Source organism: Hemicordylus capensis, chromosome 8, assembly GCF_027244095.1.
Source record: "Hemicordylus capensis ecotype Gifberg chromosome 8, rHemCap1.1.pri, whole genome shotgun sequence".
Taxonomy (NCBI): domain Eukaryota; kingdom Metazoa; phylum Chordata; class Lepidosauria; order Squamata; family Cordylidae; genus Hemicordylus; species Hemicordylus capensis.
Genome location: NC_069664.1, coordinates 6,476,751 through 6,501,079, shown reverse-complemented (window position 1 = coordinate 6,501,079; position 24,329 = coordinate 6,476,751). Strand labels below are relative to the sequence as shown.

At 48.3% G+C, this 24,329-nt stretch overlaps 1 protein-coding gene across 1 annotated transcript; it reads left to right on the top strand.

Moving 5' to 3' along the window:
* Positions 1–291: 291 nt before the first annotated feature.
* R3HCC1 (R3H domain and coiled-coil containing 1) lies at positions 292–21,486 on the top strand. Its single transcript, XM_053269823.1, has 9 exons — positions 292–391; positions 9,100–9,243; positions 10,668–10,797; positions 11,584–11,721; positions 12,538–13,903; positions 16,185–16,357; positions 16,799–16,869; positions 17,510–17,605; positions 19,770–21,486. The coding sequence occupies exons 1-9, from the start codon at positions 292–294 to the stop codon at positions 19,916–19,918; spliced, it is 2,367 nt and encodes a 788-aa protein (XP_053125798.1). The 3' UTR covers positions 19,919–21,486.
* The last annotated feature ends 2,843 nt before the right edge of the window (positions 21,487–24,329 follow it).

The following is a 24,329-nucleotide window of genomic DNA, read 5'->3' as shown; positions in this document are numbered from 1 at the left end:
TTTGAATGGGAGACTACACATGTGAGCACTAAAATATTTTCCTTAGGGGATGGCGTCGCTCTGGGAAGAGCATATGCGTGCTTGCACACAGAATGTTCCAAGTTCCCTCCTTGGCAGCATCTCCAAGAAGGGCTGAGAGAGACTCCTGCCTGCAGCCTTGGAGAAGCCGCTGCCAATCTGTGCAGGCAATATTGAGCTAGATGGACCAAGGGTCTGACTCTGTATATAGCAACTTCCTATGTTCCCGTGGCCACTGGAGAAGTGCGATGCTAGACAAGATTTGCTTTCGGCATGGAGATACAAGCGCCTGAAGGGCACAAGAAGCGGCATGGACTTGCTCTGTTTTTCCCTGGGGGCAGCACTGGGATGAATGGGTTGGACCTGCGAGGAAGTAGGTTGAGACTTGACAGAAGGACAATTTCCTAACTGTAAGCAGTGTGGGACAGCGGAACTGTCTGCCTCATGCAGTGGAGGGGTCTCTGTCACTGGAGATTGGCAAACAGAGCCTGCCCAGCTTCTGTCTGGGAACCTCCCGAGAAGGTTTTGCTGTCCCTGTTGGGACTCCAGCACTTATTATTCAAGGAGGAGGAGAGGAGAGGAGAGGAGAGCTGGTCTGGTGGTAGCAAGCCTGACTTGTCCCCTTAGCTAAGCAGGGCACACCCTGGTTGCATTTGAATGGGAGACTAGAAGTGTGAGCAGCACTGCAAGATATTCCCCTCAGGGGATGGAGCCGCTCTGGGAAGAGCAGAAGGTTCCAAGTTCCCTCCCTGGCAGCATCTCCAAGTTAGGGCTGAGAGAGATTCCTGCCTGCAACCTTGGAGAAGCCGCTGCTAGTCTGTGAAGACAATACTGAACTTATTAGACCAATGGTCTGACTCAGTATTTGGCAGCTTCCTATGTTCTAAGTATATTGAATTAAAGGAGTTCATATTCAAGAAGCTCAGTGCATTTCTATTCCTCTCTTCCTCCAAGGAATTCAGGGTGGCTCATGCCATTTCCCCTCCTTGATCCTTACAACAACCCTGCCAGGTAGGTTAGGTGACTGACCTGAGGCTACTCAGCGGACCTTTTGGCTGAGTGGGGATTCAGGTTTTCAAGAGCTGCCTCTGAACACAGTCAATCTATTCAGATACCAAACAAGAGGCATTCAGATGCCAATTTAAGAATGGGACTTTTGCAGAACACAGCACTGGGCTGTTATTTCTCAACTACAGACTCACATGATTGTCTTGAGTAACTCACATCCTCTGCACTCCCAATGTGTAAGATCAGAAATGACTCTAGTGTTGTCATAAAACGGGACGTGTTTTTTTTTTTAATCTATCCTGATCCTTCGGGAAGAATAGGCTACAAACTCAAGAATGCCAACAACCCAAACACTGTTCCCTCTAACAGGGAATCCCAGATGTTGCTGACTACAACTCCCAGAATCCCCAGCTGCAATAGCTTTTGCTTGGGGATTCTGGGAGTTGTAGTCAACAACATCTGGGAACCCCTGTTAGAGGGAACATTGGTATGATAAGGGATAATCAACATCAAGTGATCAAATCAGCATTAAGTGATAAAACGGCCACCTGGAATACAGAAATAATTACATGAATTTTCCAGAACCCCCATAATATTTTCTTGGTATTCAGGGGCGGATCTAATCTATGGGCAAAGTGGGCAGTGCTCACCTTAAATTTCTCAGTCAGCCATGTTGTCTCTGTCTCCATTTGGTGTGCCTACTGCCTCCCTCTGTTGTTCCCTGCTGCTGCTTTAAGAGTTGTGAGGTGGGTGAGGGTAGCACTAACCTCAAAGAACAAATGAAAAACCCCAGATCTTGAAAAATATTAATAAGGCAGGAGCCAATAAGCATGCTCACTTTTGTTTTGCAAATAAGAGGGACTAGGCCGATTGGCTTCTCAGGCAGCCAATCAGCGTGCCCAGAGGGTGGGGAGGTCTTTATTTTAGCTGCTCAGAAGAATCCAACCACTATTTTGATTAAAGAGCAGGTAGGCTGGCTGGCTGTTGTTAAGTCTCATCTTTTGCTGCCTTCTTTGTGTTTGTTTGGAGTGGAGGAATGCAACCTCTGCTTTCTCTCCCTTGCAGATCAGATACAGATCTGATCTGTATGCAAAGCATTATGGGCCATTCCCAAAATAACATGCCAAAATAAATAGGAAGGGACAGTAAACTGTAAGACTGGACTAATTAGATTAGAAACTGACAAAAGAAGCCAGAGAGTTCTTTTAGGGCATATGCATTGGTTTCTGAGTCCAAACTGCTTTTCAAACAATTGCAGAAGTGGTTTTCCATGTAGAGGAGGAATGGATTTTGTTGGAAGGGGAGGGGGAATGGATTTTGTTGGAAGGAAAATAATTTGGAAAAAAATCCATTTGCTATGCAGAGAGCTAACCAGGTTTTTCTCTGGATAGTGGCCAGTATCTGTAATATTAAGATGTCCACTGGGGGTTATGATTCATTGGGAAAGGATTAAGGAAGTGATCTCTATAAAAACATTTGTTGCTTGCTAGGATGGACACCCAGGCTAAGTGGTGGGCAGCCAAGGCGGACAGAGAGTGGCACCTCGCTATTCAGGAGATGGTTCATAGCTGCAGGAAGCATCACTGAAATCCCTGTGATTTTTCTATTATGTATACATTTTTTTAAAAGGCAGGCAGAGCTGCCCTTGTAACTTCAGAATGCATTTGTTCTCCAGTTTTGTAGCTGGTCTCTGTTTTACTTGTGGCTTATATAGATTTTACATGTATAGCCTGTGCTTCCTCCAAGAGGATGAGAGTGGTGCACATGGTTACAATGATCCCTCCAACAGCCCTATGAAGTTGGTTATGCTGAAGATAAGTCACTGCCGCAGAGTCCCCCAGTGGGTTTCATGGCTGAATGATTTGAACTTGGATTTCCTCAGTCTAGTCCAGCACAGTAACCACTGTACCACTCTGGCTCAGAGTTCTTTCTTGATGTTTATAATAATAATAATAATAATAATTAGTAAAGTAAAGTTATGTCGTCGAGTTGGTGTCAACTCCTGGCAACCACAGAGCCATGTGGTTTTCTTTGGTAGAGTACAGGATGGTTTACCAGTCTCCAGCGCAGTATGAGATGATGCCTTTCAGCATCTTCCTACATTGCTGCTGCCCGATAGAGGTGTATACCAGTGGGGATTTGAACCAGCAACCTCTTGTTCCCTAGGCAAGTTACTTCCCTGCTGCGCCATTAGGTGGCTGCGATTTAGCTTTATTATTAGTAATATTCATTTATTAGTAGTAGTAGGCAGACAGAGCTGCCCTGGAGGCTTCAGAATGCATTTACTCTCCGCAGAAGCAGGCGTTTGTAGCTGGTCTGTGCTTTACCTGTGGCTTGTTCAGTTCTTTTCCTAATTGTGTGTGGGCTTGTGTTTTGATCCTGCCATGTTAGATATAAACCTACACACTACTGTAGTCCAGTTAAGCACTATAAAGCAACTGATGTTTTCCATATTTCTCTGTATTTCTGCTGATGAGCAATGGAGATTTGTGTGTGTTTGTATTTTGATCCCACTCATTAGCTACAATTCTGCATTTTGCCAGTTATTGCTAAGGCACCCAACTAGTCCTAAGGAACTCACCTAGTTCTGGCTGTACCTCCACAGCTGCCCACAATCAGCTTTGCTTCCTCCACCACCCACAATTGCCTCCACACCTCACTACCTGTGTCTACGTTCATCACCTGCCCTGCCTAGCGCGCCCCACCCCACCCCCCCGGTCCCAGAAACCAGCACCCGCCACTGCTGGTATTCTATAACTTGCCAGTACCTCTGTGCTCCATCTTTACCTCTGATTTTACAGTAGAATAAAGAGCCTGTGCCCAGAGAAAGACTTTCCTTGCCTTGCAAACATCGGTGAGATATGGTTATGTTGTGCCATCTAGTGCTCAACTCTGTTCAAAACTTTATCGGCAAATCAACAAAAGTTTATATTCACCATCACTTCACTGAACTGCAAGGGACTATGTTTATGGAGTAATAAGCTCTTAATGTTTGAGTCCATTTGTAATGGCCCACAAATTTTGGCCGTCTCAGGGGCACTGTTCCCTCTAAGGCATGTGCACATGTGTGCACTCACAAGTTTTTGGATGTCTGCTCAGTTCAGTTTAGATCCTGCTCAGGTTGAATCAGGAAGGCCCCATTCTGAATGCACGTGCACACACACTGCCTTGATCCTGTCGCCCAGAACAAAACTCATTCCACACAGAGATGAAAAATATTAGAGGCACTACTGCTCAGGGGACCAGGCCCGTCCTTAGGTTGGGGCAACCAGGGCGACTGCCCCAGGCCCCATGCTGGGACAGGCCCCACAGGAGAGCAGCCTGCCCTGCAAAAAAATTGACCTTCCTCCCCTCTCCCAGCTCGACCAACCTGTAGAGCTAAGGCCTGCAGGAGGCTAAACTGCTATCCAAAGGCTCCCTGCACAAGCGGAGATGCTGCTATACTGACTCTCAGCTGTTCGGCGGGGTCTTCCAAGGGCTTCTCTGCTGGAGCAGGCCTCTCTGAAGGCCTCCCAGTTTCCTGAAGCTCTCCAGCCAGGAGACAGAGTGGCCAGTGCTGGCTGCCCACCAGAGCGCAGTACACACCCTCTGTCCTCCCTGCCCTACAGCTCTGGGCTGTGCAGAGAGCTTGTGCCTTCCTCCTCCTTCTCAGAGCCCGCAATGAAAGGTATGGGATTTCCATTTTTTCATAATTCCCCAACCCCTTGTATATTTAGGGAATGGCTTCCTATAGGGCTTTGATATTGGTCAGAGATATAGGAGAGGGTGGGAAGGCTCTGAATATTGAAATTGAAATGACTGGACAAATTGCTTATTTTCAATATTTTTTTTTTAATTAAACACACACACACACACACACACACACACACACACACACACGAAGTCCTACAAGTGGCTTGTTTCATTGCAGAAAATTACAAAAGCTTCTGGAACTGAGGCTCCCCACCCCAGACCATCATTCCACCCCCATGTAGAGCAGGGCTGCTCAACTTTGGCCCTCCTGCAGATGTTGGCCTACAACTCCCATAATCCCTGGCTATTGGCCACTATGGCTGGGGATTGTGGGAGTTGTAGTCCAAAAACAACTGGGGGGCCTAAGTTGAGCAGGCCTGATGTAGAGGAATCTGCCCTTTGCCTTCATAAAAAGAGTAAAAGCACCCCACTTTTTGCCCCACCCTTTAGATCACCTGGGATGACTTGCATTAGGGCTTTGATATCGGGCACAGATGTAGGACAGGGTGGGAGGGCTTAAATGTTTAAGTGGCGTGACTGTCTGGCACCTGGGATGTGTCAAGCCCTGGTACGGGGTATAACGGGAACTGTAGTCTTTTAAGGGGCTGCTGCAACAGCTGTCAGTGCCCTGTATCTCCTGCCCGGTCTGGTAAGTCAGAAATAGGTCAGTGACAATTATGGGCCAACATCAGTTCCCCAAACTTTGAAATCTGAATCGAAAGGATTCTGCTTGTTTTTTGCTAAGAGCTCCAGCTACTTCTCCCGAATGGGAGCCACATGCTTATTCTGGCCCTTTAAGACAGACAATGGATATTCTGGAATGAGAGAAGATTCTAGGAGAGAGTTGACCAGAAAGAAATGAAACAGCTTTAAGAGGCAACCTTTCTGAACTCTGAAGATCCAGTAAGTTTTCTGATAAGGTTTAAAGCTAAAACCTCAACAACACTTGTAGGACATGAATAGCATGGGAGCAGCTCTTTCTCAAGGTTGTTGGCTACTGAGGTGACCCAAGTAACTCTGCTGCCCGAGACACCCCCTCCTGTCCCATTTCTAGGGGCGTAGCAAGGTTGGAGTGGGCCCAGAGACAAGATTTTTAAATGCCCCCCCCCCAGCTTTCCTCTCCTTCTCCTGGCCTGATGTCTCTGCTAACTATCCCAACTAGTTACAAGGTGTAAATAACAGCAGAACCAACTAATACAAGGATTTAAGTCTGATATTTCAAAATAAGTATGCTGCCTAGAAATACATTTCACTGAATACATGCACACGCACATTTCACAATATATAGTGATATACATTGAATACTATATATTCGTGCTACTTTTAATGCCTAGAACACACTAGAGGTAAGAGTATTTATGCTGCTTAGCTAGATAGATGCTAAGAAAGCATGAGCTAGATAGATGAGGATCTGGGATGATGATCATGTGACTTGCCTCTGGGGGCCCCTCAAGGCAGCAGGCCCCAAGACAAATGTCTCCCCTTGCCCAATAGTAGTTACGCCCCTGCCCACTCCACAAACACTTCAAGCAGCAAAATATTTCCTGGATGGGAGCACTAAAACACTTCATTATATAAAATATTCCTGCACATAGAGCAGCAGCATAAAATTAGGGAGAGAAGTTCAGCCTAGCATTTTTCCTGACACGCTACATCTCTGTGTGCAAGGGGAAATGTCTGCTTTTCTTTGTATGGGCAAGTGGGGTGAGGGAGAAGGAATATTCAAACATGGTACCGAGCCTAACTGAGCCTGAATTGATTATGAAATCTAGCAAAATACCTAACGGCCCCAACACTGCTGTCCTGTTGATCTTCTGTAACCGAATAGCCTTTTGTTATTACTAGCAGATAGACGTTACCAAGGCATAATAACTTCTAAGGTTTAGGGGTCCCCCCCCCACTTAAAAAGAACACACATTTCTAGCTTTAAGAAAGTAAACTTCACCCCTGTTTACTTTACACACACAGAATCTCGGGTTTGATCTTTGGCATTTCCAGGTAGAGCTGGGAAAGATCCCTGCCTGGAAACCTAGAGGCTTTTCAGGCAGCAAGCTTTACTGTGGGTTTACCAAAAGCCTTTACTGCAAGTTCGGGGCATAGTAGATACTCCTATGCAAAAAGATGATTTTTTTTAACTCCAGACATAAACAATGCAGTTACAGAGGCAGGGAGAAAGAGAAGACAGACTAATTTAGAACCAACAGACAATCAAAGATTCTTCACTACACACACACACACACACACACACACAGAGCTCAAATACCATGAGACGGAATTGTGAGCTCTTTGGGAGCAGGGAAACATTTCCTCATTTCTTTTGCTATGTAGACTTTTTGAAGGTTTGTTTGTTTTGTTAAAAAGCAATATATAAATGTATTAATAATTTTAACAAGGGACAAAGGACAAAGAGGGGAAAGGCACAGACCAGATTAAAACCAGCAAACAAGTTAGGATTCACCATAAACACAGACCAATATCTTCAGCCAAGATTCTTAGCTATTTAGTAGTTGTTCTGGATAGTTATTTTATTTGAACTTTTTATAGTTTTAGAATTTCTTTGTTGTGAGCGCGTAGAAACATTGGTAGTGGGCAACATACAAATATGTATGTCTGCTAACTGAGCAAAGAGGCACCTTTTAAAAGTGGCAATCTTCTTTATTGAGCAGGGGAGAGCAACTGGCCCTATCCATCCCCAGCACAGCATCCCTCCAGTGGCTGTTGCTGGTTTCTATATTCTTTTTAGATTGTGAGCCCTTTGGGGACAGGGAGCCACCTTTCTTTCTTTTTGAGAACTTTTGTTGAAAAGCAGTATACAAATATGTGTTGCTGTGTGTAGGATTGGTTGGTGGATTAGTTGGAGGGTGAGTGAGTGAGTGAAATGTATATATTCCTAGATGATGGTTCGTCACACACACTCCTAGAGCAGGGTTACATATATACAGAGAGAGAGCAAGAGCAGAAAATCCTTTTCACTGTCCCCAAACATGCCCCCCCCGCACCCCACTGGCCAACCTACAAAAGCAAAATAACCAGGACTACAACCTTCTTTTGTGGGGGGGGGGGGAGAAGAGCTCACAGCTTGGAACACTTATTTGTACAATTAATCTGGGAGCAGAGAAAAATAGAAGTAGGACGAGGAACATAGGCAGCTTCCATATACTGAGTCACGACCATTGGTCTATCTAGCTCAGTATTGTCTACTCTACACAGATTAGCAGCAGCTTCTCCAAGGTTGCAGGCAGGAATCTCTGTCAGCCCTATCTTGGAGATGCTGCCAGGGAGGGAACTTGGAACCTAGATGTTCATCCCAGAGCAGCTCCATCCCCTGAGGGGAATCTCTTCCAGTGCTCACATTTCTAGGCAACCAGGGAGGACCCTGCTTAGCTAAGGGGACAAGTCATGCTTGCTACCACAAGACCGGCTCGCCTCTCCGAGACACATCATAGCAATAGCAATAGCACTTACATTTATATACCGCTCTATAGCTGGAAGCTCTCTAAGCGGTTATCATGGCATCAAAATATCCTTTTCAAGGGGCAGGGAACCATCTTATTTCTTATTCTACATGCAAACTGCCGTGAGGACCTTTCTCGTGTTGGAAAAGAGCCTATCAAAAATAAACAAATATGCATGTATTAAATAACAACAACAACAAGATGCATTGCACCAGAGTGAAATCTAACCATAATTGCTGCCCCAGTACCAGGGGCGTAACTATCATAGGGCAAGGGGAGACAGTTGTCTGGGGGCCCACTGCCTTGGGGGGGCCCTTCAGAGGCAAGTCACATGACTGACTCCCCCAGCCGCACACCCGCCTGGGCTTCCTTCAGTTGTATTCATCCTCCGAAACTGATGTGAGTGTTAAGACCTGGAACTACCAGCACAGCATATCTTTCTCTAGTACCATTAAATGACTTGCATCATCCACAATTTACAAAACCTTTAAAAAAATAATTTAGGATGATGTTCTATATCTATATCTAACTATAGTTTTTGTTACCACTAATCAGCCTCATTTAAGATTTCTTTACTTCATGAGCGGAGCTTCAGTGAGGGGGGGCCCGTTTTAAAATCTTGTCTCTGGGCCCCCTTCAACCTTGCTATGCCCCTGCCCAGTACAAAGTGATATGGGGCCAAAGGAGCCCCACGTGGCTGAGGGTGCAAGGGGGGCTGCTGCCTTTCGTGCTCAGTCAGGTCTTCCTGTTTTCTTTTCTTTTTTTAAAGAAGAAGGGGGCGCCTCTAGCCCTTCGCTCCTTGCACTTTCAGGCGGCCAGAGGGGAGGGGATGTATAGACAGGCATGCGGGGGCTGAGCGAGAGAGGGGGGCGGGGCTAGAGGTGAGGGGGGCGGGCGCAGCAGAGGGGAAGAAGAGGCCGCGCAGTGGGGAGAGGGTGGGCTGGATCGGGCGCCAAAGGGGCGCTGCAGCAGCAGCTGGCTGGGCTGGAATTGCGCGCCCGCCGACCCAAGCAGCCGCTCCAGCAGGACGGTGCGGTGGGCGCAAAGCAGGGAGCCTGGCCCGGCCCCCGAAGGGAGGAGGAGGTGGCTGCGGCAGGGGGCAGAGAGCGGCAGCTGCAGTCGGAGGAGCCCCGCCAGCGGCGGAGGAGGGTTGCAGAGGAGGAGCCGCCGCCGCAGGGGCGTCCCTGTCTCCGGGGAGGAGGCGGGGAAAGAAGCGGAGGGAGGAGGGGAAGGAGGAGCCGCCGCCAGCAGTGTCGCCCGACTAGCAGTGGCCGCCGCGCTGCCCCCGGGACGGGAGAGAGCGGGCGAGCAAGGGCCTCCTCGCGGCGCAGCGGCTGCCGGCCGGGCCTGGCGGTGCGTTGCAAGCCCGCGGGCCGCCCTCGCGCTTCCCCGCCTCTTGAGCTCCCTCTCTTCGGGGCAGCCAGCGCCGGTTTGCAATGGTGGGCCTGCGTGGGCGGGCCGCGCAAATGATGCCCCCGTCGGGCTTCTGGCGGCCGCGCAAGGGGCTTCCTCCGGGCCCGGTGGCGCAATTGCGCCCGGTGCAAATGGCGGCGGCCGCGCAAATGATGCCCCCGTCGGGTTTTTTCAGCGGCTCGCCTCTCTGTTCTCCCGAAGCCCAAAGGCTGCCCGCGCAGGGTCTGGAGATGCAGGGCGCTGCAGCAGCAGAAGGGGGGGGGGCGTCTAGCTGGGGTTTTCCTTCCAGCCCGGCCTGGCCTCCACGGAGGTTCAACAGGCTCTGGTTGTGTGCAGTCTTCATGCACGGGTATAAAGGGCTGACTTTTGGGGCAGGGGTCCCAACCTTGGGCCCCAGAGAGAAGAGTACAGCCAGGGGAGCTCTTACCCCGGGGTTCCAGGGCGAAGTCCCGGGTCTCCCCCGCCCCTGGGGGCCCCCGATCATCTTTAGGCTGTGATTGCCCAGCTGAGCATGATGACGTGGGTAATTTGCAGGGGAAGGGGAGGCCTCCAAAGGCCTTTAGGGCCAGGCTCCAAGATTACCCAGGTGCACCTCTCCTCATCCCTAGAGGCAATGGGACATAAGAATAGAGGGAACTGCCTTCTACTGAGTCAGATCTTTGGTCCATCTCATTGAGTATTGTCTACCCAGACTGGCAGCGGACTTCTCCAAGGCTGCAGGCAGGAGTCTCTCTCAGCCCTGCCTGGAGATGCTGCCAGGGAGGGATCTTGGAACCGTCTGCATGCAAGCAGGCAGCTGCTCTTCCCAGAGCGGCCCCATCCTCTAAGGGCAATATCTTGCAGTGCTCACATGTGTAGTCTCCCATTCAAATGCAACCAGGGAGGACCTGGCTTAGCAAAGGGGACAATTCATGCTTATGGTTGGGAGCCCCTCTTAGCAGAAGGGGTCTTTGGGTTCAGTGGGATGCTTCTGCGGGTCCCTCCTATATTATTGGGTACTGACAGCCTCTTTCTTGCTACCTCTTTGTCCCTGACTGACAGGCCGTCGGCCCACTGTCACCCTGGCGCTGCGTTGCTTGGATGGTGTGTTCCTCTCCCCCACGGAGAATGATTTTGTCAACAAGATCGTCGAGGAGCTGGACCACTTTCTGCTTCAGAACCAGCTGGAGAAGTAAGGCCACTGTGGTCCACCTAGCTCAGGATTGTCTACACAGACTGGCAGCAGCTCTCCAAGGTTTCAGGCAGGAGTCTCTCCCAGCCCTACCTGGAGATGCTGCCAGGGATTGAACCTGGGACCTTCCACATGTGAAGCTGATGCTCTACCCTGAGCTACGGCCTCATTCCCTGGGTGAACTTGTAATAAGTATATGTATTAAGGCTATGGACATCTGGTAGATGTTAATCCTTGACCATCAAAAAATGTTTGGAGATTCTAATTTGGCAAAGAGGCACCTTTTAACGTGGCGATTCTCTTTTATTTAGCAGGGGGAGAGTAACTGGCCCTACCCACCCCCAGCACAGTACCTCCAGTGACTGTTGCTAGTGTCTATCTGATGTTTCTTTGTAGATTGTGGGCCCTTTGGGGACAGGGAGCCACCTTATTTATTTATTATTTCTCTGTGAAAACCGCCCTGAGACATTTTTGGAAGGGTGGTATAGAAATCGAATAAATAAAATAATAATAATAATAGCAATTTTCTTTTTTGCAGTACTTAAACTTATTTATCACATTTTAATACTCCTTTGAAGGAGTGCGGCAAGATCTTTATTGTGCTCTGTCCCTTACCTTGATGCTGTGACGATGTCAGATGCAAAAATAGGCAGTAAATTATTATTTGTTTTGTTTGTCATGGCTGCCAAGCTGTCTCCAGATAGGAATGATTTGGCATAACTCGTCGGGATGCACCCTGTGGCCAGATTGCTTGATGCTGATTCTGCTGTACTTTTTCTTTTCCAGAGTTCTCTTGTTTCCTCCCTTGTCCAGTCGTCTCCGGTACCTGATTCACAGAACCGTGGATGATGTTGACCTCTTGAGCAGCTTTTCTGTCGGGGAAGGATGGAGGAGGAGGACTGTAGTCTGTCACTCAGCAATAAGGTTAGAATAATAGGAAACTTGGCTTCCACCTTCTTTTGAATCAGGCCATTGGTCTCTTTCGCTCAGTACTGTCTACACAGACTGGCAGCGGCTCTCCCAAGGTTTCAGGCAGGAGTCACTCCCAGTCCTACCTGGAGATGCTGCCAGGGAGTGAACTTGGAAACTTCTGAACTTGGAAACTCGGAGCAAGCCGATGCTCTGAGCTACTGCTCCGTCCTCTTAATTCTACATCTAGTTTTTGTTTTTGGGTGGCAATGTGGAAATCCCTCAGCAAAGTAATGCTGTACTTTGCCCTGCTAGCTGAACAAAAGAGGCACCTTTTTAAAGCAGTGATTCTCTTTATTGAGCAGGGGGAGAGCATCTGGCCCTCTCCGTCCCCAGCACAGCATCCCTCCAGTGACTGTTGCTGGCATCTGTCTTACGTTTCTCCGCTTTTGAAACTTTTGTTGAAAAGCAGTATATAAATATTTTTTGTTCGGGATAAATCTGGCCAATATGTGAACACAGACCTCCATTCCAGAGGAGATGTGAGCTAAAAGCCGTGTGTGAAAAACGCCCTGGTGTTTCCCCCACCCGCTGCAGCTCTTTCCAAACAGTAAACATCACTTCCCCTGGAGTATGGACATGGCGTTCACTACAAACTCTCTCTTTTAATCAAATCAATCCATTTATTTCGGTCATTGACCATAAACATTACATTACACAATAGCCAATCGCAATTTACATAAAATGTGACAAAACATGGCCACTACATTTGTATTCTTATAATTAAGTAATTCTTGGCTTTTTGTTTGATTCTTCCTGTCTCGGGTTTAGGTTGCCTGACGATCAAGACGACGCCCCTAGCAATGCCTGCATCCCAAGCCGCCCCCCCAGTTCGAGAAGCCGAGGAGGCAGGCCCAGGGGAGGGCCGCGTCGTGGGGAAGCGCTGGCTGATGGCTCTCAAGTTCGGAGAGGGAATGGTCGGGGCCGGAGGAAGAAGCCAGACAGAGCTCTGTACGTTCCTAGGGTGATGCGCAAGAAGCCCGAAGCTCGGAGAAGAGAAGATGTGGAAGCTTTTGGAACCGAGCCGGTCGGCTTTGGGCTGAATGAGGATGATGAGCCCAGAATGTCCAGTGTCAACTCTGACAGGAAAGAAGTTCTAGATGCCAGCCGAATACCTAGTCACATTGATCCAGACTTGGAAGCTCAGAGCCCTCGAGAGACGTGTATAAATAATCTGGAGGCTGGTAGTAAAAGTGGAAAGGGGCCCCTGGAGTGTCCCGTGTTGGAATGTGCCCCACCGTCTTCGAAAGAGGAAGGCCAAAGTCATGTCAAGGAGACCACCTCCGTGTCGGAGAGCAGCCAGAAACTGGCCCCACTGGAGAGTGAATGTAAGGGTGGCACAGATGCTTTGATACCAGAGCGCTGCGAAACCTCAGGCCTACCAGAAGAGCATGAAGAAGGAAGGCTTGGCAACACATTGTTGGAAGGAAGTCGATGTCCGCTTCTGCAGGAAGGCCAGAGCGAGAGCACTGCCGAGGCCGTCACTTTGGGATTGGCCCCAAACTCACCTGTGGTGGAAGATCAGGGGAAAAGAAGCCCGCTTTCCATTACGCTGGAAAGCAGCATGACTCCCACCCTACCTGAAGTCTGCAAGAGAGAGGGTACGGGCGCCATCTTGCTGAAGGATAGTGGCAATCTGTTCACCTTGGAGGATCAGAGTAACGATTGTGTGTGTGCTGGTGGAGAGGAGTGTAGCGTCCCGCTGCTTTTGCTGGAAGAGGGTGCTGGGCATGTTGCAGCATCCCAACACGACCCCAGAGTCTCCGCATTGGAAACCCAGGATGAGAACGGCGTTGATGCATCCTTAGTGGACTGTAGCCAATCTGGGCTCTCTGGGCCGAGCATTCAGGACCAAAGTGCTCCTATATTGGAAGAGGACGCGTCTCCTGTCCTGGGCTCTTGCAGAGATCCAGCTGTGATAGAGCCTCAGAGACCGCTCTGTTTGAATGTCTCCATCTCGGAAAATGGCAAAACTGACCTTGTGCTTGAAAGTCGGGAGAGAGAAGCGATTGACCTGGGAGCTAGTGAGTGGCCTGGGCTGGTTCTGTCTGCAGGTGACAGAAGTTTGATGAGCTCGGCAGTGGAAGAGAAGGACAGCATCTTTGAAGAGGATTGTGGTGCTGAACTCTTACAAGAGGTAACTGTTTAGTGGGCTGTTTAGGAAGCTGGTCTTGTGGTAGCAAGCATGACTTGTCCCCTTAGGTAAGCAGGGTCCGCCCTGGTTGCATTTGAATGGGAGATTAGAAGTGTGAGCACTGGAAGATATTCCCCTCGGGGGATGGAGCCACTCTGGGAAGAGAAGAACGTTCCAAGTTCCCTCCCAGGGTAGTCTGCATGTAACACTGTCTGTAAGCTTTGCTTACAGATAGCCACTTCTCACATTATGATTGATCTGTTGTCAGGATCCAAAGCCTTGATGCAGCATAATGAAGTGGAAATGGGGTGAGTGAGTCAAGTGTACCATTTCAGACTGCTGGTGGGAGAGCTGGTTTTGTGGTAGCAAGCATGACTTGTCCCCTTTGCTAAGCAGGGCCCACCCTGGTTGCATTTGAATGGGAGACTACACATGTGAGCACTGTGAGATATTCCCCTCGGGATGGAGCCACTCTGGGAAGAGCAGAAGGTTCCAAGTTCCCTCCCTGGCAGCATCTCCAAGATAGGGCTGAGAGAGATTTCTGCCTGCAACCTTGGAGAAGCCACTGCCTGTCTGTGAAGACAATACTGAGCTAGATAGACCAATGGTCTGACTTGGTATATGGCAGCTTCCTGTGTTCCTATGGGCTATTGTTTCCCAGAGGGTTGATTCAGGTGCAGTGCCAAGCCATGGGAATGTAGGAAGCTGCTTTATACAGAGGTGGACTGCAGGTCCATCCAAGGTTCCAGGCAGGAGGCTCTCCCAACTCTACTTGGAGATGCTGTTAGGGATTGACCTGGAACCTTGACACAATAAATTGTAGCTGGGAATGATGGGAGTTGTTATTCAGCAACATCTGGAGGAACCGTGGTTGGAAGCCACTGGTCTACACCAGGGATTCTCAACGTTGGGCTGCCAGATGTTATTGGATTTCCAACTCTCATAATCCCCAAGCAAAGGCCACTGGGGCTGGGGATTATGGGAGTTGAAGTCTAAAAACATCTGGGGACCCGATGATGAGAACCCCTGGTCTACTCTGACTGGCAGCAGCTCTCCAGGGTTTCGGGCAGGAGTCTCTCCCAGCCCTACCTGGAGATGCTGCCAGGGAGTGAACCTGGGACCTCCCACATGCAAGCAGATGCTCTATCAATGTCTTCCAGCAGACCATGCTCACATGCAGTCACCCATTCAAATGAAAACCAGGCTGGACCCTGCTTAGCAAAAGGGGCAATTCATGCTCACTGCTGCAAGACCAGCTCTCCTCCCCATGGTCCCGTGTTAGGTGAATTAACTTTTCAGGAGCCTTGGACTTGTGTACTTCCTCCTGCACCCTGGTTCCTCTTCCTAGTTTGATTCAAACCATCATTTGTTCTTTGGGCTGAACTGGCCCCCTATGCAGCTGCTGTGTCATTGAGCCCAGGGTATGTCCTTCAGAAGCCACCTAATGGCGCAGCGGAGCAATGACTGCACGGGAGGAGGCAATGGCAAACCCCTCCTGTATTCTACCAAAAACAACCACAGGGCTCTGTGGTCGCCTGGAGCCGACACCGACTCGACGGCACACTTTACTTCCTTCAGGATCTCAAAAAGGCCACCTACGTTGAAGTTTGAATGATGCGAATGAATTTAAATCACTAGCTTAAAAGACAGGTCACCTAAACGTTATTCAGTTGGTTGACAGGCCTAATGATTAACTGTGGTTAAAGCAGAGGAACAGATAGCGTATGATGGGAGTTGTTATTCAGCAACATTTGGAGGAACTGTGGTTTTTCCATCTGCACAGAAAAAGAGTAGTCCGTGAAGCAGGCTTTTTAGAATGAAGGGTCTATTTAAGCATCCCGGAGAACCATGTGTTAAAAGCTGCTTCTCAACTATTACCTGAGGCTACAGGTGATGGGTTTCATATTTTGAGTGTTTGCCTGTGGTGGTGTGGAACTCCTTGCACAATGAAAACAAACTTAAAATATGACAAATTTAATTTTAATTTTATTTTAATGTAATCCACTCCGAGCCATTTTTTGGAAGGGTGATATAGAAATCAAATAATAAATAATAAAAGAATAAACTGAGGAAGGTTGATTATCTGATTTTCTGTTTTCCTCATGCAGGGAGTCGTTCATAGAAGAGCATTGAAAAAACAACAACCCAAAACCCCACACAGCCTGAAGTTGTATATAGTCAAATAATAGCCTTTACTGTGTAAACTGTCCCATAGTGAACATACGAGGGAATGCTTCTTGTTCTTCTGTTGACACACACATTTTTCGCTCCTCACTCTTTCCAGATCACAAATTATTTGACCATAAAGGACATAAGCATTGAGAAGATCCAGTTTGACTACTCCAGCTATGGGGAGGCACAAATCAATGAGGGAGATTTTGGACATGTGCTAGAGATCTATGATTTTTCACCCTCCTTGAAAACGGAGCACCTTCTGGAGATTTTCACAGACTTCCAGTAAGTAGCTCCCCTGGAACCTCCTTTGTGTTCAAGGCAGACCCAAGGCAAAGCGTTCCCCTTCCCCACAATCAAAACGTAAAAGCAACTGCCCGTGCCCCACACAGCCTGCCTTATACTGAATCGAACCTTTAGTCCATCTAGCTCAGTATTGTCTGCTCTGTCTGGCTTCAGACAGAAGTTTATTCTGCAAAGTCCTTTCTAAAATGGTTTTAGTGGTGTTTAAACTTGTTTAATTGTTGTTTTTTAATTTGATTTTTTTTAAAAAAATCTTAATAAATAAACTTTTTATTAACATCTACTTCCTATGTGTGCAGAAGGCTACTGCGGAGAGTTGGAAATTTCAGATCTGCTACCATGTGAAAGATGGTGTTTTGGCAAAATTCCTTATGCCCTTTTAACCACCACTAAACACTCTGGTCTGGTCTTTCTGTCTTTTAGAGAGAGTGGATTTAAAGTGCAGTGGGTTGACGATACTCATGCTCTCGGGGTCTTCTCCAGTTTGGTAGCAGGTGATTATTTATTTCTTCAAAGCTTTTGTGTTTTCATCGTGAAATAAGCATGTGCACTACAGGCAACAATGCTTCCATTGTGCCACTGTCGATTTTGAAAAATGCTACAAAAGCAGATGCATGTGTTCCTTGTAGTGTCACCTGTATTCTCGTGTTTCTATTGTGCTTCAAAAACCTGCAAAATCTGCATAACCGAAAATGACAGTGGGGCGCGCTGTGTGTTTGAGAGAGGGAGAGGAGGATGCATGCATGCCATGGACAATGTTGACATTGTCCTAATGTGTTCCGCTGGTGTTTAACTCCTGGGCTGGTTCTAATAGTCAACATAATATCTGTTAAACGTTACATCCTATATCCATGCGGTGAGCCCGATTTCTGAACTTGGAAATCTTCAGTAATGTTGAGGTAGCAAATGTGCTGACCCAACACCGATAGCTATGGATCAAATCTCTGATTATTGATGTTGGGTTGGCAAAATTGGGAGCATGCGTGCCATGAGGACCTAGGATTCCATGTTTAGCAGATATCGTGTTGATTGTGAGAACCAGCCTATGGTCTGTAATGTAAATATAGTAGTTGTTGTCAGCCAGCGTGTGGATAGCACTATATAAATAATAACTATAGTTATATTTCTTTGCAGCCTCTCAAGCCTTGGAAAAGAGTTATGAATCCTTAAAGATCCGGCCCTTAATCCATGGCACAAGACAGTCAAAAATCAAGGCTCTTCAACGGCCAAGTAAGAGAAGTCCTAAGTCTGGAATGGTTCAGAGTTAGTATGGTGGAAGATTAGCATTATATTCTGTAGTTAGTGGCCTGCTTGCCTATGAAGGAGGCTTTCTGTCTCTTTACTTTTGCAATCTAACCCAGCTGTTCTTGAACATATAGATGACTCTTTAGCTTTATTAAAGAACATGACTCACCCATCCCATTAGTCCTGCTGACTCTAATATAGTAAAAGTGGCTGAAAAAAACAGGGGCTGGCATACAGAGCAAGGTGGTGCATTGAGAGAGCAGCCTAGCAGAACTTTCCAACTAACTCTGCGGTAGGGAAGCAGCCATTTTTTATGCCTTCCCCAGAAAGTCCTTGGTGCCACCTGAAAATGTGCCCCTGAGGGTTGTACAGTCATCAGGGACATGCTTGGGGGTGTACAGAGGACGGATGCGCCTAGGTAATTTTGGAGCTTGGAGCTCTAGGCCTTTTGAGCTCCCCCCCACTCGCTGCAAGTTAAGCATTATCCCCCCCTACACATCATGACACACACAGTATTTTTAACGTGGGGGTTTGAGGGCACAAACAGCAACTGAACTCACAAGAATGTAAGAATATATAAAATATTTATGCAGATATGCATTAACTGAAATATTTCAACATGCAATTTAGTATATTCCCGTCCTACATATTCCTTTCCCCATTCCCACTCTGTATCTAAAGCAGAGGTCATGCCCAGTGCAGGTCACAATCACTCTCCGCCACCCGGTGCAGCGTGGGCCAGCAGTGCGATATGGCAACCACACCACCTGGGACAGACTAAAGAGGATTTGGAAGTATCCAGGGGGTGTGGAGACGCTGGACTTCGGCCCAGAAGTCCAGGGGTAAGAGCACCTCTGACAGAGGGCTTCCTGAGGAAGGTGAGAGTGTCAAAAATGGCTACTTCTTTGCTGCAGGTGATTCTTTCAGGCTGCTCTGCTGCTGCATTGAACATGAGAACAGCCCTGCTGGATCAGGCCCAAGGAGGCCCATCTAGTACAGCATCCTGTTTCACACACTGGCCCACCAGATGCCTCTGAGAAGCTCACAGGCAAGAGTTGAGGGCATGCCCTCTCTCCTGTTACTCCCCTGCAACTGGTATTCAGAGGCATCCTGTCTTTGAGGCTGGAGGTGGCCTGTAGCCCTCCTCCGACTAGTAGCTGTTGATAGACCTCTCCTCCATGAAGTTATCCAAACCTCTCTTAAAGCCATCCAAACTAGTAGCCAACACCACATTTTGTGGCAGAGAATTCCACAAGTTGATGATGCTTTGTGTGAAAAAGTACTTCTGTTTGTTGGTCCTAGATTTCCTGGCAATCAGTGTCATGGGATGACCCCTGGTTCTAGTGTTCTGGGAGAGGGAGAAGAATTTCTCTCTATCAACTTTCTCTAGTGTGGCCTTGCTCTATACGTCAGCTAGGATGTGTTGACTCTAGCACTGCGTGTTAGTTTGGGAAATGTTTCTATCTAGAAGAGGACCAAAAATGAAACCTTCATCTGGTTGTAAATATTAAGATTATACCAGCAAGAATGAGTCTTTATGTAAAAAAACATGATTTAAATCTAGTCTTACTTCGTGATTTAAATCGTGATTTAAATTGATTTGATTTAAATCAAATCCACCCTGTCACCCCCTGCTTAAGGCGATTATGATAGGGGGTAATGGGAGTTTTAGTTGAACAACATTTGCACATCCGCGTTTGAGATTCGCTGTTGTAACATCCAGCCAGGCTCAGCAGTGAGTGGAGTGACCTAGAACCTTTCTCTCTGATGTACTACCTTTGTTTTCACTTTGGGGATGGGGACGTAGCTCAGCGGAAGAGCATCCGAGGTCCCAGGTTCACTCCCTGGAAGCATCTCCAGGTAGGACCTTGGAGAGTCGCTACCAGTAAGTGTAGACAATACTGAGCTAGATGGACCAATGGTTTTACTTTGGGTGAAGCAGCTTTCTATGTTCCTATGTGGATTTTGGTTTTTGTTTGGTGTTTTTTTAAAGCTCTGCAGGGCAAGATTTCATCGGGGTGAAATCTTGCTGAGGCTCAACGTCCAGTTTGCTGCATTCACCAGAATTCCTTTCCCAATTGTGTGTGTCCCCACCCCCCTCCCTCCATCCCCTACTCACTTTCTCACTCTCCACTTCCGTTTTATTCAGAGCTCCTTCAACTGGCCAAAGAGAGACCCCAGACAGACACAGTGGTGGCTAGAAGGCTGGTGACCAGGGCCTTGGGACTGCAACGCAAACCCCAGCGGTACACAAACCGGGACGTACCAGAGCCAGAAAACGCAGACCCACCAGAGTAAAACAGATTGCCTGATAAATGGCTTGGGGTGATCATCTGGACACGGTATTAAACTGTACAGAACTGTACCATGATGACAATGGGCTTCCTCTGTGCATTTTTGGTTGTTCTTGAGATAGTGGGGGAGTCTATGATGGTCGCTGGTAGCGTTAGCACCAGCAAAGGTTGACAAGTGTGAATGCCAGGATTCTTGTGGCTTTTCCAGGTAGCATGCAGACATGTTGAGGACCACAGGAGGGCACTCTAGCACAGTAAGAGATTTTTCCTCTAATGTTGTCAAAGTAGCATACGCTTTTTGCGAGTTGACTGATTTAACCAATGTTTTTGGAACGTTCCAGAGGAAGTTTGGAAACCTCCTTCGGTTGGCAGACATTCCTTGCTTCCTGACCCATTAGGGTGGAAACTACAGGATTGCCCTCTTTCTTGGGGGTATCCCATTTTGGGCCCCCAGAGATGGTTGGACTACAACTCCCTTCATCCCTTTGGCCATTGTGTCTGGGGCATGATGGGAGTTGCAGTCCAACAGCAACTTGGGGACCCAAAGTTGGGCATCCTGGCACTCTCTCATGCCTTGAATGTCTGGGCTTTACCACTTCTCGCTTGTAAAGTAAGGACAGGCAAGTGTGCTTTCCAGCAGAGGAGCAATAGGGTTGTTCTCACGATTGGCATCGGGGCTGGAGAAGCCTCCGACCCTCATTTGGGAGCCATGTGTACTTCCAGTTGGCCATCGCTAGAATCCTGCAAGGGAGGAGGAGGAGGGGGAAATAGTCTGCAAGGTCTGGAGGCGAGGGGAGTATTTTCTCTCTACTCTCACGCTGGAGCTGGATACAAGTTCTGGGCTGGCCTCTGCTGCCTGCCTCCATACCCAGGCCACAGATGAGCATTTCCCCTTCCTCCTTGCTCGCTTGCTTGCTTGTAGGATTCTCACGATGACCAATCGGGAGCTTCTCCTACACAGTCTTGAGAACAGCCCTGTTGGATGGGAAGAGTGCCTTTCACCCTTTCCCTGCAGTCTAAGTTCCAAGTAAGTTAATGCTGGAGATGGAAGTCTGGAATACCGGTTTGGGTGGGGAGGCAGTGTGCAAGAGGAGGTCGTCTTCTCCCTTGCCATTTCTCAGGCAGAAACGGTACCCTCCTGGCCCCACTTTGCAAAGGTGGTGGTGGAACGGGTACTTCTGCCCTCAGTGTCCAGCCTATAAAGCAGGGGTAGGACAGCCTGGCTTTCCAGCTGTTGCTAAACTACAATGCCCATCATCCCTAGCCACAACTTATGGTGGCTGGGGTTGATGGGAGTTGTAGTTCAACAACAGCTGGAGACCCAAGGTTGCCGACTATAGAGAATCCCAGTGGGTGAGCCTGTCTTTCAGCATTCACTGGAAGGGAGAAAGCATTGAGCTCACTCGGAGAAGAGCAGAGGAGCCCCCCACCCCCACCCCATGATCAAAGGGGCCAAATCTAAGTTGACGCGAGAAACACAAAAGCAACACATTTGCAGGAGTCAACATCTTGTTTACTGAAGTTTGTAAAGATTTTGTTTTTAAAATAAAGCTATTAACACAAAACCAATAAGCTGTGGACGCATGGTAGCTTTCCGAATCCTCTTTGCCGACGGTATTTTAACAACTGCATCTGTTTTTCTCATGCTTGGGGAGCGGGGGAGAGAACCCATCCTGGGTCCCGTTAGTGGAAGAGACCGATAATGCCAACTTGCCTGAATTTGTATGGCGAAAAATAACCAACGGGTAAAGGGCTTAACCCTGCCGGGCAGCTTTGTCCCAAATTTGGGGGTTTGGGGTTGGCTGTGGTTGCTAGTGGGGTGGGCCTTGCTTACAGGGGCCCTGCAACCAGGATCCGCTGGGGTGGGAGGTAGTTGGTAGGTTGGCTCTTCCCGTTTGAATTTAGGGTGCCTGCAAACTTTTCTCCATTTCCCACGCTGCTGAGCTACATTTTCCAGGCTGCTGAGGAAGCAACACTGCTGGCTTCAAGTATTTGTGGAATGGCCTTGCTTCTCTAGACTAACAAAGCCTTCGGCAAACTAGAGTGTGGAGAACTGGCAATAAAGTCAAGGTAAGCTGAGACCTGGGCACAGCCCCTGGGTCAAGATCCCTGCCCTGCTCTTAGTAGTTCTACCTTCTCTTCAGTTGGTGGCAGAAGAGAAGGTGGTGGTGGTCCTCATTCACAGCACCCTGGTCTTTCAAGGGCCACAGGGCCGCCCTCTGGGGGTTTCCATTCCACCCTCTAGCCCGGGGTGGGCCAACTTGGCCCCCCAGCTGATTTATTTATTGTGGCTGGGGGTGAGGGGAGTTGTAGCTCAGCTGGAGTGCCCAGGTTGCCTACCCCAGGCTAGAAGGATCTTGTGGGATCTTGATGTTCTGTTTTCAACAGTGCCCACCAGGTGCCTTGGAAAACTCCCAACACAAAATGAAGGTGGCTTCCTTCTTTCTACACCGTCGGGTCTCGTCTTAAGTCACCTTCCCCCTAAACTAAGAAACTAAGTGCTGTTGGACTACAATGCCCATCATCCCCCAAGACGGGGCATTGTGGTACAACAGCATCTGGGAAACGAAGGCTGGAGACGCTTGTTCTAGCCACTGTTAGGCAGACCCTCTTGGAGGGTACTCTGTACCCCTGTCTTACAGAGTTTGACCATCAGTACCATCTTGGGGGACAAATGCTGATACTGATTTTTGGGAACGTCTACCCCTCTGGAGATGGAAAACAGATGGTAGCCTTGTTACAGCTTTCTCTGTGTTATCACCTCGTCTTTATCCCCACCCACAAACAGTCAAGTTAAAGTTGCAGTCCTTTTTGCACAGAGGAAAGGGTAACTGAGCAAACTGTACATGGGGCCCTCAGCATCCGTGGTTTCGCGTATCCAACATTGGGCAGTGGAGGAGACCTGACTTGGTTATCCGCAGTTCTAAAAACTGGCAAAATTCACTTAGTTCCTGGGTGGCCGGAAATGACTTCCGATGTCATTTCCAGTCACCGTTTTGCAGGACAGAGCCATTTGTGACTTTCTTTACCCTGCACCCCACTCCCGATTTTGTACAGAATTTCGGAGGGGTTTGGGGGGGCATTGATTGGTAGCCAGAGAGCATGGCACAGTACTTAATTTCACTCATTTCTGCTTCTTTTTTAAACCCTTAAGCCCTTTTTTACCTGAAGGAAGCTAACCCCCCCCCCCAATTCCCATTGATTCAAGGTCTCGTTATCTACAGTTTCACGATCTGCGGTTGTAGGCCAGAACGGAACCCCTGCGGATACCCCCTTCATGGAGTAATCTTTGGAGGACCTTCCTGCCAATTTTCATTACCATTCCTCTGACACTATTGATAAAACCTTTATAAGTAGTTTTAAAGCGCTTTTAAAACACCATTGCAAATTTGGGTCTCTGCAGGCCTGATGTCAGGACAATAAAAGCACGGAAACACCCTGAAAGCTGAAATTCTTGCCCTATTCTTGCCTCTTTTCCATCCCCAGGGCTGAAGGAAGGCCCTGTCAAATATCACGATGAACATCCATCCCCTCAGATGGTACCGGCCACCACAGCTGCCTCATGGACTGTTGCAGTGGCAGCCCCCATCTCGGCCTACTATGATGTACACCCCACAAGTAGCGGCTGCTGGTTTTGACTGGCCCAGCAACGTGGGCTGATTTTGGCAAGCAAAGCTGTTAGTTGCTTGGCCAATGAGTCTGATGAGCCTCCATGTGAAGAGACAAATGGCGAGCCCAAGCAGGGTCATGCAAATTGGCATTAGCCTCACAACACCCCTGTGAGGTAGGTTATACAAGTCAAAAAGAACAGACACCATAAGACTCCTTGTGCGTGACTGCAAAACACCTACAGCCAGTCAGCAGAGTCTTTCATCATCCATGTAGCACAGGGGTGGCCACCTTGAGGCTCTCCAGTGGTTGTTGAGCAATCATTTACGGCTGGGGATGATGGGAGTTGTAGTCGAACAGCTGGAGAACCTCAGCTTGGCCACCTTGATACAGCACTTACCTGTGCAACGTGCATTATAAATCTTCCTCTCATTTATTCACCTCTGCTCCCATTTTACAGATGGGTTTAGAGGAAGAGCCAGAATGAGTCACTGTGAGGGATCTACTGTGCCCCATACTGAGAAGACAGGTGAACTCAGCTTAAATCCCTCCAACAGAGGACTATGCATCTTTGGTAGCACCATGTGGGTATATATAGTTCATTTCTCCAGTTAGGGGAGACTTTTTTACACACTGCAAAAGGACATCAGAAATAGGGTGGTCCAAAAGAATCGCTATGCTCTCTGCCTAGGCTTTAGGCATCCCTTTGTTTGCCTTGGGACCAAAACAACTGGGACTAGAAGGGCTATCAACAACAAACAGCCACAGTGGCTTAATAGAACCTTCATGGGCAGAGCAGTATACCT

Excerpts from the sequence above, each read along its gene's own strand:
- R3HCC1 (XM_053269823.1), top strand. The coding sequence starts at position 292 with ATGGAGATACAAGCGCCTGAAGGGCACAAGAAGCGGCATGGACTTGCT. Across the intron at positions 9,244-10,667 it reads GCAGCCGCTCCAGCAGGACG|GCCGTCGGCCCACTGTCACC; the intron begins GTGCGGTGGGCG and ends CCTGACTGACAG. Across the intron at positions 13,904-16,184 it reads GTGCTGAACTCTTACAAGAG|ATCACAAATTATTTGACCAT; the intron begins GTAACTGTTTAG and ends CACTCTTTCCAG.